The sequence below is a fragment of the Phalangium opilio genome, unplaced genomic scaffold, assembly GCF_054372755.1.
Source record: "Phalangium opilio isolate 3A_F unplaced genomic scaffold, DU_Popi_V2 ptg000003l_1, whole genome shotgun sequence".
Classification (NCBI taxonomy): Eukaryota; Metazoa; Arthropoda; class Arachnida; order Opiliones; family Phalangiidae; genus Phalangium; species Phalangium opilio.
Window position 1 is genome coordinate 7640090 of NW_028324145.1, and position 14165 is coordinate 7654254.

The following is a 14165-nucleotide window of genomic DNA, read 5'->3' on the forward strand; positions in this document are numbered from 1 at the left end:
TCTGCAATATATGAAGAATTTTACCTCGCGAATAATCTATCTCCCACCTACCAACCAATTAAATCACAGTTAAAGACGTTAAGACACGTGACGGATTGTGCTCAAGCCCGACCCACAAAACATGGGAAATATGGGTGCACAACGATTCCAATATTCTGTATGTATTCCTACTCAAACGTTTATATATATATAAGATTTGCGAAAAGATTATATGAAAAATCATGTTTTACGTATTTTTATTTCTCTTTGCAAAAACAAAGATACGTTTTTTTAACACAGCCAACTATTGTGTATTAACATAAAGAGAAAAACCCGCGGTTTTCATTTTTAGTTTGCTTTCCATTGGTTTTATTTTTTATTTTTTTTTAATTATCGGTGATAAAATCTCGAATCTTAATTATAAACTGGAGTATAATTATGGCACCGTGGTATTTACAACAAAGCTGAATGGTTGGTTGGGATTAATTATTAATGTTAGTTGGTGAAAGGGAATAAAGAGAGAAATTAGTGGTAATATTTAAAAATTACAGGTGTCTTTCAATTTAAGTAATTAATTCCATTTTAATTACCAGCATTAGTTAATTTTGGAAATTAATTGATATTAATTACCAGCATTAGTTAATTTTGGAAATTAATTGATATTAATTACCAGCATTAGTTAATTTCAGTAATTTCATTTTAATTACTAGTATTAGTTAAATTCGGTAATTAATTTCATTTCAATTACCAGTATTAGTTAATTTCGGTAATTAATTTGATTTTAATTACCAAATTGTGTTATATCATTATTATTATTATGAAATAAATGCCATATAAATTATTTGCATATGGAATTAAAAGTGTTTCGTTAGAATTATTAATTATTTCATGGTTTGGGGTAAATCTTTTTTTTTTTTTTTTTGCAAGTTCTCTAAAAATATATATATATACGACTTAATTATTATTACAATTAAGAGAATTATTGCAAATTAACTTGGAAGAACTAGGCATACACTTATGAAGAATTAATGAAAAATATTGTACTTCGTTAATTCATGAAAAAAAAGAACAAAAAAAAAAATACAATGAAATTAAATAAATTAAGATTTAAATGACCCCCTGATATGATCGCTTAAAAATAATAATTATAATAATTAAACCCCTATATTTTAAACTAATCTAATTTAAACTTTTCTCTAACAAAATAATTATATTAAACTAGGAATTATTGAATATCTTTGGTGACAAGAAATCATCGTAACAATTAATCTTTACAGATTCTTCTCGATAGGAATGTTACGTACGTACGTTACTCTTTGATATTTAAATAACGCAATTAAATTAAAATTGTCATTAGTACAATTTAATTTAATCGCGTTCCTATAAACAGTAACACAAAACAAACAAAAATAATAATATTGACAAGAATAGGCGACTGAAATACGAAATTTCATTACCTCATTTCGTGTAATTCAAGAATAGAAAATTAACTAATTAGACATCTCTTATATTAATTACCCCCCCCCCCAACCTTACACACATGTTAATTTTGCCTAATATAATTCTTATCATATCGGTATATAGTCTATTCTCGATTTATGTATGTCTCGCGTTGTGACCCTATTTCTTTTACCCACGTTCGTAATCGTAAAGTTTTCGGTAACAAACTTTCTTTGTTAAAATAATATATATTTTCTCTATATTGTGCACCTTTAGTAGGGTAGCGTAGAGTAAAACTATCACACTTTTCTGGTAACTTCGTTTTACACTTACACTCTTCACTAGATATGAAAAAATACGAATCCATTTATGCATAAATTTTTTTGTTGTTGTAATTGGAACGAAATGAATTACCAATTAAAGGGAAAGGGGGAAACGTTTCAGATTAAAATAAAAATTAACAACGATTAACTAATTAATTAATTAACAATGAGGCCTAATTGGTTTCTTCTTCTTTTTTGGTATATATGACACCTATTTGATTGCTAATGGCCAGACCAGATAGCTGGAACACGACGCAGGTTTATATTGTCCCCCCCCCTTTTTTTTGTACGCTAACTAGTTTTCTTTCGTTGTTTCGTTCGTATCGTTATTAGTCGAACTCCCTAGGATCTTTTTACTGTATTGTATTTGTTGTTGCTCTTTCCATTCTCGTTTGACTTCCATTCGTTTTAATTGTCCATCCCACACCAAATCAACTAACCCTCCCCTCTTGGCGATCTCTGATTTAACCCGACCTGCAAAATCGGCCGCATTTTCGCCTTCCTTTAATGGGAATAAATTGGGAAGAAAAAGAAACATTCAAAGAATTAAAATTGGGATGTCATTGATTGTGGATTATGTATGGTGACCACTGTCCAAGGAAAGGAAAGGAAAGGAAACTAGTATGTATTATTATAAGTTCCTTAAATTTTGGGAAATTGTTAGAATTACAGAAGGAATATCGGAAATTGGGAAGAATGGAAAGAATATCGGGAAATTGTTGAAATTATGGTAGTATGTCGGGAAATTGTTGAAATTATGGTAGTATGTCGGGAAATTGTTGAAATTATGGTAGTATGTCGGGAAATTGTTGAAATTATGGTAGTATGTCGGGAAATTGTTGAAATTATGGAAAGAATATCGGAAATTGGAAAGAATGGTCACTTTGGGCTGTAATTCATCATTTTAACGTTCAGTACCTTAATGGTCATGGCAGGCAAATACCAAACATCACAGACAATAGCCCAACTGGTCATCATCATTAAAAGATAGTGCATATATCCTTGTTTGCTACTATTCCAGAATGGATCACCAAATCTTGGATCGTACTTTAGATTTTCCAAGACAAAAATAAAAATTTTAATTTTAATTTCAGGCGGGTAAACTAATTAAGGCAGCTCCAATTAATAAATAATTACTTTTATGGCTGCAGGGTAAATTTTACCCCCTACTTCGAAACTACCCTTTTTAAACATCATTACGGAGGTATTATTTATGCAAGTTCCTTCGGGAAATATTAAAATAGGTAGTTTATCAGGATCTTCCACGTGATCCTTGAGTCTTTTAGCCACCAAAGCTCTGTCTTTCATCTCGGACCTTTCGAACCAAATGTGAGACGTAGCTCGGGCAAGTGCTCTTTGAAGGACCCCGAGGAAACCACCCTGACTTTGACCCACCTACGCAAAAAAACCCCCAGAAGAAGAAAAACAAATATATTCAACACTCCATCGAAAAATTAGACCAAATTAGGCCTATTTTTAAATATACCAAGGCGTAGGAATTATCGCTGGATAAAATAACAACATCAATAGGTGATGTATGATTGGCTACGCAAATTCCACCACCTTTTGCCATATTTTCTCTATTTTAAGTAAAAGAAAAATGAATCCTTAGAAAACGACATATCATAAAATCAAATCAAATCAAATCGAAGTACTATGGAAAAAACCCTTACACATTATGATAAGTAACGACAGCTGATAACGCTCTTGCTAGAATTCTAAAACACATAACGCTGACTCGATGATAAAGCCATCGTTTTAACCTACAGTCGAAAGGTTTTTTAGAGAAAGAGAGAGAGAAAGAAAAGAAAATGTCAGTAACGAAAAGGTGCCGACAAACTGATATTTTAATCAGTTTACATAGTAACAGAGATTCAATTCAACTTCGAGACCTAGCATGCTTTTGACTACACGCAGAGACAAAAAACTAAAGAATATTTGAACGTTACGCATTGAACAGAACATGCGTATTTACCTAACACTTAATTTCCGTAAATGAAAAGGAGTTTATTTTGTGTTTGTATATCAGGAACGGAAGTAAATAGTGAAGGAAAAAAGGGTATATAAGAAAAAGAATTGGAAGAAAAATAGAGAGAATTTAAGCTTAACCTAATTACTAATTACTAATTAGATCTGAATTCCAGACAACCTTTTTTTATAGTAGATAAAAGATTTATAAATATAACCCCCAAGGCTAGTTGATCAATACCGTTACGGTAGATAATTAAAACTTATCTTTATCTTTAGAGTACGCAGTTAGTTATCACTTTATAAAATGCGTCATAATAAATTAGAAGAGCGGTAAAAAAAAAAACGTTTTTTATCTCAAATCTCACAATTGACTCAAAACAACTCAGCAACTTCATGAAACACTTATTTTTTTTACACAAGTGGTTCAAATTTAAACCCACGTAAAGGCTAAAGGTCAGCGGAATTCAAGAAAGTTAAAAAAGAAACCCTGGTATAATTACCGTGATTCTGGAACAAAACCGACAATGCCGGTACAAAAAACCATCCATCCAACACCGAAAACGGTTAAACACACTCTAAAGAAGATATTCTTTCATTTAAATCATTACCAACCTCATTAAAAATGTTTATAATTGGTAAAAATATGCACAAACCTCAATGGCATTAGAATGAGATAACGTATGATACAGCCTATACCCCATACTATCGTTAATCTCATACTTTAAAAAATATAAAGAAAGGTATTGGGGGAAAGGGGGAGAAAGGTAATAAGTATCGAATTTGAGGTAATTACCATTAACCCTAAGATGGTAGAAACCATAATACCTGGATATTCAGTACCTTATATAATGATAGTTCTTATTCGTTCTAGTCAAAAGGTTCCACGAAGGAAGTTCTGAAAATTTCACACACACACACATTTTTGTTGTAATATTATTGGCTTGCGATGTACATGTATTTATAATTTACAACAAGTTAAAACAAGTACCTTCAGCAGCAAATCGCTGAGTAACTTCGTCTTCAATTATGGCCTAACAATGAACAATAATACATCGAGGTTAGGGTCAATGTTTGACACAAAATTGAAGGAAGGAAGGTTACGCACTTCTACACCGGCTTTTATAAAATCCATGGCATCGTCTAATCGAAACTCTTGTTGTAATGTGTTATAAGACCTATTTCGAGGTATGGGGGCAAGTTTGTCGAATTGTGGTAAAAGTTTTGGAGCTTCTCTGCTGATAACTTTGTTTTGGCAAAAATAATGAGAGATGATATTATTATAATTGCCATTGGATATAATAATTAATGCGAGCTAATATAAGTTCATAAGATATTTTCCATAAGTTTGTCACTGGTTACAAACTGGAGCTTGTCATGAAGTGAGTGAGGTAGGTCATAGATTAGATTCTAGTAAAGCAACGCCTAATGAGGCGCTGTCAAAGGTCTAAACAGACTAAATAGGAAGATGGAAGACCTGCAAAATTAACCATCATCCGAGTGTAGGCCTTCAATTCTCGCTTGTCGCTCTCGAACTACCTCGAGCTGTAAGTCTCTAGCATTACGATGTATATGTAGTGTCATACTTATGTAACATCTTATAAACTTATGAAGCTAAATAGTCCCAAGGGTTGTCACAAAATCACTGGACTTGACCCGTGTTTCTTGACCCGTGACAACCCTTTGCTGGTAAACAGTTATAATTAGCTAGCATATTACTTTTAACATATTTAAATGTATGCCTACCAGAGGTTTTTTTAATCCTGATATCATTATCTTCGTTGGTATCCAATAACTGGATATCTTCATAGTCTATATCCCTTTTTAATCTTTCTTCCGCTTTGGCGATTCTCTCTTTTCCGAACTTTTTTTGTTTTTGAAATACATAAAATATCAGCTTTTAAAACTCAATAAAGGCAATATAATATAGAAGCCAAGCTTGAATGATTCTAAGTTCTGTAAATTCTTTCCTTGTAATCTAACCATTCCACTTCACGCTATCAAACAAATCGTTTTCTTTTCTTTTTTTCCTATTTACTAAAATTGAGTTAGGGGATATTTGCTACAAAATGCGAAAATTTGTCAAAATTTTAACAAAGATTTAGTAGATTGAAACGGGAAAAAGTTGGACGAATTATTCGCAAAACAAAAAGAATTTTTAACCACATAACCAAGAATTTATTTTATATTTCCAAGGTTGGCGTCTTAATTTTGGAGCTGGTAAAAAATTATTCAGCATTTTTTAATGAGTGCTGATTAAAAGCTTGGCCAATAAGAATCTTTAACGTTAACCAAAACGTATGGATATAATTTACTGATATTATTAATGCTGAAAGTGCAGTGCAACAGCGTGTTTAATATTCATTAGACAAAGCAAAAAATTCTTGATAGTAGAGCGATAAGAGATTTTTCAAGGCTAACAAATTCCAGGCAATCGAATAGCTTATTTTTTCCATAAATGTTTTTATTTCCTTTTATTTTCACCAAAGAAAATTTATTCAAAATTGGGTATTAAGAAGTGCTAGTTATAGCAAATTATAATATTTAGGAAAATGAGATAAACATTGAACAACGCATAATTAATGAGAAGCTATTAATTTTCAGTGTCATATTGAGTGCATTTCCTTATAATCCCTTTATAATTACGCTATTATAAATTCGAATAAATAAATTCAAGTTTTTATGATTATTCATATCTAATAAAAACCTAACTTTAATAAAACATCGTGCAACAGCCACGTATAACGATTAAACTTTACGCTTGTATGACCACTTGACAATATTAATAACACAGCAATTTAACAGGAAAACTTTCCTTATTTATAAGTTCAAAAGTGCTGGGTAACAAAAGGGGAAGTTCAGAAATCAAGGCGACCTCTGACTAACATTGAAAACAACACAATATACTGCACTACACTGAATTAAGGTCAATTATTAATGCATAAAACACGGGCGTTTTGTTTAAATGATTGCATATGCACTGAAATCATGCATGGCATTGATTGGTGGAATTATTTTTCCCAAGGTTTCAAAACGCTACCTTACAATCTTAAGCGAAACTAATCTTACACGGAAAACACGTTAATTCTATTTATGTCATATTAAAAATAATTCCTCCTGTAATAAATGGGTCAAGAACTGAAGATGACAGTTTTTCTCCTTTAGGAAATCGTTCGATTACTACCCTATCCCTCTAAGGCGAGCGGCGTGAAAATATATAGCCAAGGCTTAGCGAATTTTGACAATAATGGAAACCTTACCTCGAATATTTGAAGTAAAACTTTGATATATTTCTTCCTTAGTCCTACTTCCTTACCAAACGCGGCTATAACTACAATAAACGCGAAAGAACTGATAAAAAGAATCGCTATAATACAAGCGAGACAAATCATGACTTCCCCGTTCGAGGATCAAATCTACACTAATGACGAAATCTTTAATGGAACACCGGAGCAGATGAGTGCGCGATGTCAAAGGGCACGCTTAAATTTGGCGGGAGATGGCGCGTCTATACATACGGCAGCCAATGAAAACTAAGCTTTAAAAGGCCGCAAAATTTTTAAAATTATTAACGCCGCGTGCTGCCAGTGTTAAGCCTAAAACTAAAGTTTGAAACATGAATTTTTTCAGTATATTAATCATCTTTATTTTCTTCAAAACGCAATTTGGTCTTCACAACCTTTATCAACCCGAATCTTTCTTATTAAAAAAACAAAACAAATTCAAGCTAACAAAGATAAGATTTTTGGGCCCAAATTGAGTGCATCATTAACAAAATTTATATTTATAGATTTATATCAGAAGTTTGAAGCGTGAGATAGAGACAGACAGACAAACTTAAAAAAACCAAAAAACAGTTATTATAAGTACTGTGTTTTGTTTTAGTACTGGCGCCGTAAGTCAAATATTTTAAATAAATAGCCTATGACCCGATTCCCATATCCCTGTATATACACAGTTAGTTAAACATTTAATAGATTTACAATAAAAACTTTTATAGGAAGGCACAGTGCTTAAAATAAAGGGGAGTTTGATTAAATACGTTAAACAAAAAATGGAGGTGTAGCTAAAAGGACTAGATAAAAATTAATTGACATGGCTAAAAGGGGAAGAATGTAATAGATATATTAAATAAAATGTATAGATGAAAAATGGTAGGAAAAAATAATGAAAGAACACCTAGTATTTTTCATAGTAGTGAAAAAATAAATTTTGAATTATAATTATATAAGATATTATTTTTGTTACTTTGTTTTAAAGCTAGCAAAATGTTTTTACGATCTTAAATAGAGAAATCTATCTTAAAGTCACTTTGTTATCCATTATATCACAATCTATCGTAAATTTATATATATATATTTTTTTCACCATCTTTGTCACGTTTAATATTTAATTTAATTTGGTTATTGTAGTTAAACAATATATAATTTATTTTTTTTTATACTTAAATTTAATTGTTTCTTTTAGTTTTGAGTGAGTAAAACTATTTATAGTTTGGCATATATACGAGAGAGGAAGAGTTAAAGCCAAGAATATATCATTTTTTCATTTGTGAGCGATGAAAATTATTAATTATTCTGATAATTAATTCATTTAGATTTAAAACACTCCAAATGAAAGAAATAAAAAATTATTTAGTCTCTTTTGTTTGTTTTTTTAAATATATCAAAATTAACCTCATTGACTTTAACTCCTCATTAATTATTATTATTTAATGTCATTTGTTATTAACTAAATTAGTAAATTTCTTTAACGAAGGGGCTTCAGGAGGAAAGGAAATATTAATTAAATTTCTAAGTTAGTTAGCAACATATATATAGGCTCTGGGGTGACTAGATAGTATCATTAAGTTACGTTTACGTTGAAAGTTTTTTGTTTATTTGTTTGTTTTTTGGGCAATGGGTTTATAATTCTTAAACATTTGCCCTTTTTTCAATTTCAGTTTGAAGAACGGACATTTCTTGTTTTAAGGAATTTAAACAAGCTTGCAAGTTGCTTAGTGGTCTAAAATCGAAGAAAAAGGCTTAACTCCAGGAATTATTTCAGGAGAAATTAAAATGTTTTTACCTGCACTCTGGTTTAGCCATGCTTTGTTTCAAAAGATTATTAATAAAGGATTCGTCATAAGGCGCGGGAGATTCGGGAATTTGTACATTCAACCCAGCTTTTGAAGTACTGGCGTTATTTTCAATAATTTGCGCCCGGAGACTCTGTCAAATAATTTATAAACTTAACCCTTTCGACGTCTCTCAAAAAATATACTACAACAATAATTGTAAATACTTTGGCTATTTCTATGCTTGATCTTAGGGCCCCTTTCAATTCAGAAACGCTACTTTGCAATGCAAATTTCTCCTTTCTAACTGCGTTTAATTCGTCTTTTATTTTAACCAACTCTTCCTCTGTGCTCTGTAACATGATCGTAAGTAAATAATTTCCCTTCAGAGAAACAAATTTGTTTATTTACTTGTAGCTGCTTATTGGTATTATCTTTTTCATTTTTGCATCGTTCCTCAACAACCTCCAGTTGTTTTTTAAGACAAGAGAGCTCTTGGTTCTTTTCTTTCAAGTGCCAACTCAAGGCCTAAAACATTTTCAATTTCACGGAGTTTTATTATTATTAAACTCGACTAGATTTAAAATTAAAATCTTAATTCGCACCTTCATCTGTTCGGCTAAAGCCGGATCTCTACCCTGTACATCTTTCAATTCATCTCCTAATTGTTTAAACTGCAAAGCGTTTTGTTTGACGATATTCTGTTGATGCAGTAAATCTCCTTGAATGCGTAATTTCTCTTCTAAAACTTTATCCAACTCTACGCGCGAATTTTGCAGCGCCATTTTAAGATTTTCAATCTCGTTAGTGGCTTGGTCCAATCGTGTTTGTTGAGTTGACATTTCGTGTTTCAAACGTTTCACCTCCCTCTTCTCTTGAAAAATTTGGTAACGCAAGTCCTTAGCTACCGACTTTTCTTTTTGGAGACTGTCTTCTAATCCTTTTGATTTGTCTTCCAAATCGGAAATAGTTTTGTTCCTTCGTTTATTCAAATCCTCCATTTGTTTATCCATAGCAGCAACTTTGGCGTCCTTTTCCATTAAACTACTTTCGAGGTATTCAACTTGCAGTTTGACGCTATCGAAACTTCCGGTGATTCCTTTCAACTGACCATTTTCCTTTTCCAAATTCAAAATTGTCTTTTCAACCTCTTCGAATTGTTTCTCCTTTTCTTCGCATTTAAGGCACGGTTGGGTTGACATTTTCTCTAAGTACTCCGACCTCTCTTTGTATTTTTGCATCATTTTTTCAACGTCGGTTAGAGAAGACTCTTCGTCTATCATTCTAATTTCGGTTTGAACCGAAACGGAGCAATTAGAGAAAGTTAAATGTCCGTTGGCTTCCAATAAGTTGCTATTAGCCAAGAGTACGGATTTTTTCTTAGATTCTTTCATAACTTCTTTGAGTTTACGCGTCAAAACTTTGATATTGGATTCGTAGGCTCTGATTTTGTTTCTGTACAAAGCTTCGTTCGTTTCCATCAGGGATTGCAGCTTATAAACTTCCGGTTCGTAATTTTGGACCCTATCTCTGGTTATCTCCGGAGTTTCGAAGACAATAGTCTGAGTTGAAACATTTGAAATTGAGGGAATGTTGGATTTATCATCTTTCAACTTTGAAAGCAACGATTGATTTTCGCTTTCCAATTTCAAATTAGTTTTTTCAGCATTTCTTAAATCATTTTTAACAGTGTTAATGACTTTATTCAAATCCGATATTTGTTTATTCAAGTCATCGATGTAAATATCCGAACTCTGAATGTTCCTGGAAGATTGTTCTTGAAAAGAAAGTTTTTGATGCAAGAGTTGCTTCTCCAACAATTGCAACGACTCCTCCAATTTGATATTTTCATTCTTCAAATGTTCCAATCTCGCTCCTTTATTCTGCAACTCGGTTCTCATTTGTTTAAAGTTATTCTCCAAACTACATAGATTTTCCTGAACCACCTTCAAAGCTTCATTAACTTCGTGTTTCTCGGAGTTTGCAGCGGCGAGTGCAATTTCTTTAGCGGTTTTCTCTTGCTTCATTTCAGACAGAGCTAGACTTTCCCGTTTTAGTTGCATTTCCAAGAGAGCTAACATTTTTTCATTGTTTTTCTTATCTTCGGTTAGTTTATTATTTTGAATATCATTTTCGGTTAGTTTCTGTTTGAGAAGAACCAACTGCGTCAATAAACTTCCATTTTCGGTCTCCAGCGTTTGACACATTTTCTTCATGTCATTATTTTCCTTCAGAGCGGTGTTGTAACTAAACTCCAACTCGGACACCTTTAATTTCAAATTGGTCATTTTTGTTTGTTCCTCTTCAATCTTTTTCATTCTATTCGAGATCAAGTCTTCGGCGTTACCCTTATCTTTCTCGATTTGAATGAAGAGAGCTTCTCTTTCCAACATATCAGCTTCGATGTTCTCTAAATGTTTCATCAACATTTCTTTCTCCTTGACGGTTTTAGCTCGACATTCGTGAAGTTCTTGGCTCAACCTAGTAATCTCTGACCTCGATTGCTCTATAATAACGAAAGCTTTGGCGTATTCCGATTGCAAATTGATCAGTTCACGGTGCAAGTCGTTTTTGTTCTCTTGCGAAGCGTGTAGTTGACTTATGTACCACTCTTTAGATTTTTGAAGAGTCACTTTTTCGGATTTCAAACTCGAGATATCGTTCTGTAGTTGAATTTTATCATTGAGAAGGGTTTGCGATTCAACGTGAAGTTCGGCTATCTTCCTTTTTAACCCTTGAATGGCACCATCTTTGGCTTCCAAGTCGACCTTATTTTCTTCCAAAGAGACGGATAATTTATCCCCCTGTATCTCGGCAGTTGCCAAATCTTCCTTGAGAGATTTAATTTCGTTTATTTTCGTGTCGATAACGCCTTGATACTCGCCCAAAACATCTTTCCATTGTTGATATTCCTTGGTTAGGTTTTTCAGTTCCTTGGAGACGGTTTCTTTCTCTTGATTGGAAGTTTCAACTTCCAAAGATAATGACGAAACCTTAGCTTCCAACGAACTAACCGAAGCTTGAAGTTTAAATTTTTCCTTAGTTACATTTTCTAATTCTAACTTTAAGGCATTCGCTTGTTCTTCCAAATTGGTTTTTTGTCTTAGGACTTCAAAATGAGCTTTTTTCTCCTCCGTTTCAACATCTGGCAACTTTGATTTTGGCTCCGGTTCTTGGCAAACCGTGGGAGGAAGCGCGGTCCCGCTAGTTTGAGTGCCTCTGTGCTGCGTTGTTTTGGGAAGCGCCGTTTTATATTGATAGGTATTATGTCTGGAATAGTTAGTTGCATAGGGGTAAGCCTCATTAGGCACTTTAACAAGCATTTGCTTCACTTGGTGCATTTCGTCTTCGATTCCGCTGGCGTTTGAAAAGTTTGATTCCGTTTCAAAGGCGTCCGAATAGTTGGAAATAGTGTCGAAACTATCGTATTTCATTTGGCTATAGTTGGAAGACCACATTTCTGAGTTGTTAATAGGCGCGCCAGTTTTGGTCACGTACCCTTTACGGTTGTTTCTTTCTACTTCTAAGTTATTTAAAATATCGATATCTTCTCTTTGCGTCGTGCTTTTGTGCGTTCCTACAATTTGCGTTTTATAATTTGTCAACAAAAGGAAGCTCTTGCGATTTGAGCTACTGAAAGACGACCGACTCGAAGACGACGAAGCCGAATCAACGCTATTTACGCGTTGAATCTCTTTCTCAGCTTGATGGTGATTATTATCCGATACTTTACCCGTATTGGAATTAGCGTTTTTTGATAAATTACTATTTTCTTTTTCAATAGTAGCGGTTATAATTTGAGGCGAGGAAGATTTCTTATTATTATTTGTCAATGATAAATGAACTTGTTTTGGCACTGTGGTTGGCCGCGTCCCTAAATAAAACCCAACCCTTTTAGAAATACGGTATTTTTACGAAAACGGAGTAGTATTCAATAAAAGGTCGGTACTATACCAATAAAACTCTGTTGAAGAGCAAAGCTTTGGGAAGACGCAGCCATAGATTTCAAAGGAGACGGTGGGTTTAAACTAGAGTCAGATGTGGATTCGGTAGATTTTAAGGAACTGGTGGGAGTATCGCTTCTAGATTCGAGTAGAGTCAAATTTGCCTTTTCAACAATATCGGGGCAATTGCGATTTAGGAAAAATGCCACCTTAGGAAGTCATAATTTATCAGGGAAATTTAAACCTTATGAACCTCAAAACAATAAAGTCAACGTACGGGAAATGAAATTGTTGGGTAAGACGAATCTGATGGTGATTCATAGCTAAACAATTGATTATCCAGCTCAATAGGATCGTTTTTACTTAACCCATCAACCAATCCTTGGCCTTTAGCACCATTATGCATGTTATCTTCCCTGACTACTTGATCCAAAACTGGATAAGTGTCATTATCTAGCGGAGAATGGAGAATAAAACGGTATTTCAAAAACCGTACTCTCTTGAAGAACGTCTTGGCGTTCTAGATAAATCAAATCTTACTCTCTATATCGTAATCTTTGGGTCCGTTATCCGGATCTGGATTAGACCTAGGTCTAAAATCAGTTCGGGGATCAATAACATTATTCAAGTAATCGGCTGATTGGTCTTCTACAGGCACCTTGTCAAACGTTAAACGCAAAGCCATGTTTTAGGAGCATGCAAGTGGATTTCTGGTTTGGTAAAAGAATAAATGAAGGGTTTTAAAGGAATGGAATGGACTCATTAAACGTAGCTACAAAATTGTAATACATCGTTGATATAAAATAAAGTAATAAATAGTACAATAATACTAAAAAGCTTGGTAAAATAAGGAGGCCTTGGTAACTTTCAATATTTACACGTAAATACTAGTAATTTACTGGTAATATTTACCTTTTTCCTAACAATTTTACCGTTGCAAATGATAATGTAATTATCTATCATTAAAAATAGTGTACTGGTGTTTAATTTATCGTCAAAATTGACCTAAAACACATCCGACATTTACAGAACAAAATACGTAACACGTATCTCGTCTATCAAGCGCCATTTTATAATACACAGTAAAAAGAGGGTGGGTAGTAAAAATCTATTTACGCAAGTACTTCCAACTTCAACAAGTAGTCGCCGTGTCCGCGACTAGACTTTCTCTAGACACCCCATAACTAAAGAGTCGCGTTCGCACTAAATTCCCATTCATAAAATAATTCTATAGCGCTGGGGTGCAAAGATGAGCCAACTATAGTTTATGTCAAAAAATACTTCAAAAGCGGTTGACAGAACGACACTTCACTTTGTGACTTGGGTCATGGAAAGTTTCAAACTCAAGATTCTAGCTGATAAAAACAGTACAAATAATTATTATTTGACTTCTCTTTAGATGTTTTAAGATGGCTTGTTTCTCAAAAATAATTTTTATAGAGATAAAATGGTATA

The 14165-nt window shown here is 33.1% G+C and overlaps 2 protein-coding genes across 5 annotated transcripts; both read right to left on the reverse strand.

Moving 5' to 3' along the window:
* Positions 1 to 219: 219 nt before the first annotated feature.
* Positions 220 to 7171, reverse strand: Gpat4 (Glycerol-3-phosphate acyltransferase 4). Of its 2 annotated transcripts, XM_089838901.1 has the most exons (13): positions 6971 to 7171; positions 5457 to 5574; positions 4819 to 4955; positions 4702 to 4744; positions 4554 to 4608; positions 4367 to 4432; positions 4214 to 4288; positions 3718 to 3723; positions 3416 to 3505; positions 3229 to 3322; positions 2880 to 3137; positions 2661 to 2789; positions 220 to 2244 (listed from the first exon to the last, which is right to left on the reverse strand). In XM_089838901.1, exons 1-13 carry the CDS (start codon positions 7100 to 7102, stop codon positions 2038 to 2040), a joined length of 1410 nt encoding a protein of 469 aa, XP_089695027.1. In that variant the 5' UTR covers positions 7103 to 7171; the 3' UTR covers positions 220 to 2037. The 2 variants fall into 2 exon arrangements, with proteins under 2 accessions (XP_089695027.1, XP_089695028.1); XM_089838902.1 differs by lacking the exon at positions 3718 to 3723 and having other exon boundaries at positions 6971 to 7167.
* A 160-nt stretch (positions 7172 to 7331) lies between these two features.
* On the reverse strand, positions 7332 to 13761 carry LOC149717482 (uncharacterized). 3 transcript variants are annotated; one of them, XM_089838891.1, is made up of 10 exons: positions 13623 to 13761; positions 13251 to 13368; positions 12988 to 13163; positions 12721 to 12919; positions 12265 to 12640; positions 9372 to 12204; positions 9178 to 9294; positions 8994 to 9119; positions 8778 to 8920; positions 7332 to 8714 (listed from the first exon to the last, which is right to left on the reverse strand). In XM_089838891.1, exons 1-10 carry the CDS (start codon positions 13671 to 13673, stop codon positions 8624 to 8626), a joined length of 4230 nt encoding a protein of 1409 aa, XP_089695017.1. In that variant the 5' UTR covers positions 13674 to 13761; the 3' UTR covers positions 7332 to 8623. The 3 variants fall into 3 exon arrangements, with proteins under 3 accessions (XP_089695017.1, XP_089695015.1, XP_089695016.1); XM_089838889.1 differs by having other exon boundaries at positions 9372 to 12640; XM_089838890.1 differs by lacking the exon at positions 13623 to 13761 and having other exon boundaries at positions 9372 to 12640; positions 13251 to 13395.
* Positions 13762 to 14165: the final 404 nt, after the last annotated feature.

Excerpts from the sequence above, each read along its gene's own strand:
- Gpat4 (XM_089838901.1), bottom strand. The coding sequence starts at position 7,102 with ATGATTTGTCTCGCTTGTATTATAGCGATTCTTTTTATCAGTTCTTTC. Across the intron at positions 4,433-4,553 it reads AAGAACTATCATTATATAAG|TATGAGATTAACGATAGTAT; the intron begins GTACTGAATATC and ends TATTTTTTAAAG. Across the intron at positions 4,289-4,366 it reads CTCATTCTAATGCCATTGAG|AGTGTGTTTAACCGTTTTCG; the intron begins GTTTGTGCATAT and ends TATCTTCTTTAG.
- LOC149717482 (XM_089838889.1), bottom strand. The coding sequence starts at position 13,673 with ATGATAGATAATTACATTATCATTTGCAACGGTAAAATTGTTAGGAAA. Across the intron at positions 13,369-13,622 it reads GTAAAATTGTTAGGAAAAAG|GTGCCTGTAGAAGACCAATC; the intron begins GTAAATATTACC and ends ACGTTTGACAAG. Across the intron at positions 9,120-9,177 it reads ATACCAATAAGCAGCTACAA|AGCACAGAGGAAGAGTTGGT; the intron begins GTAAATAAACAA and ends ATCATGTTACAG.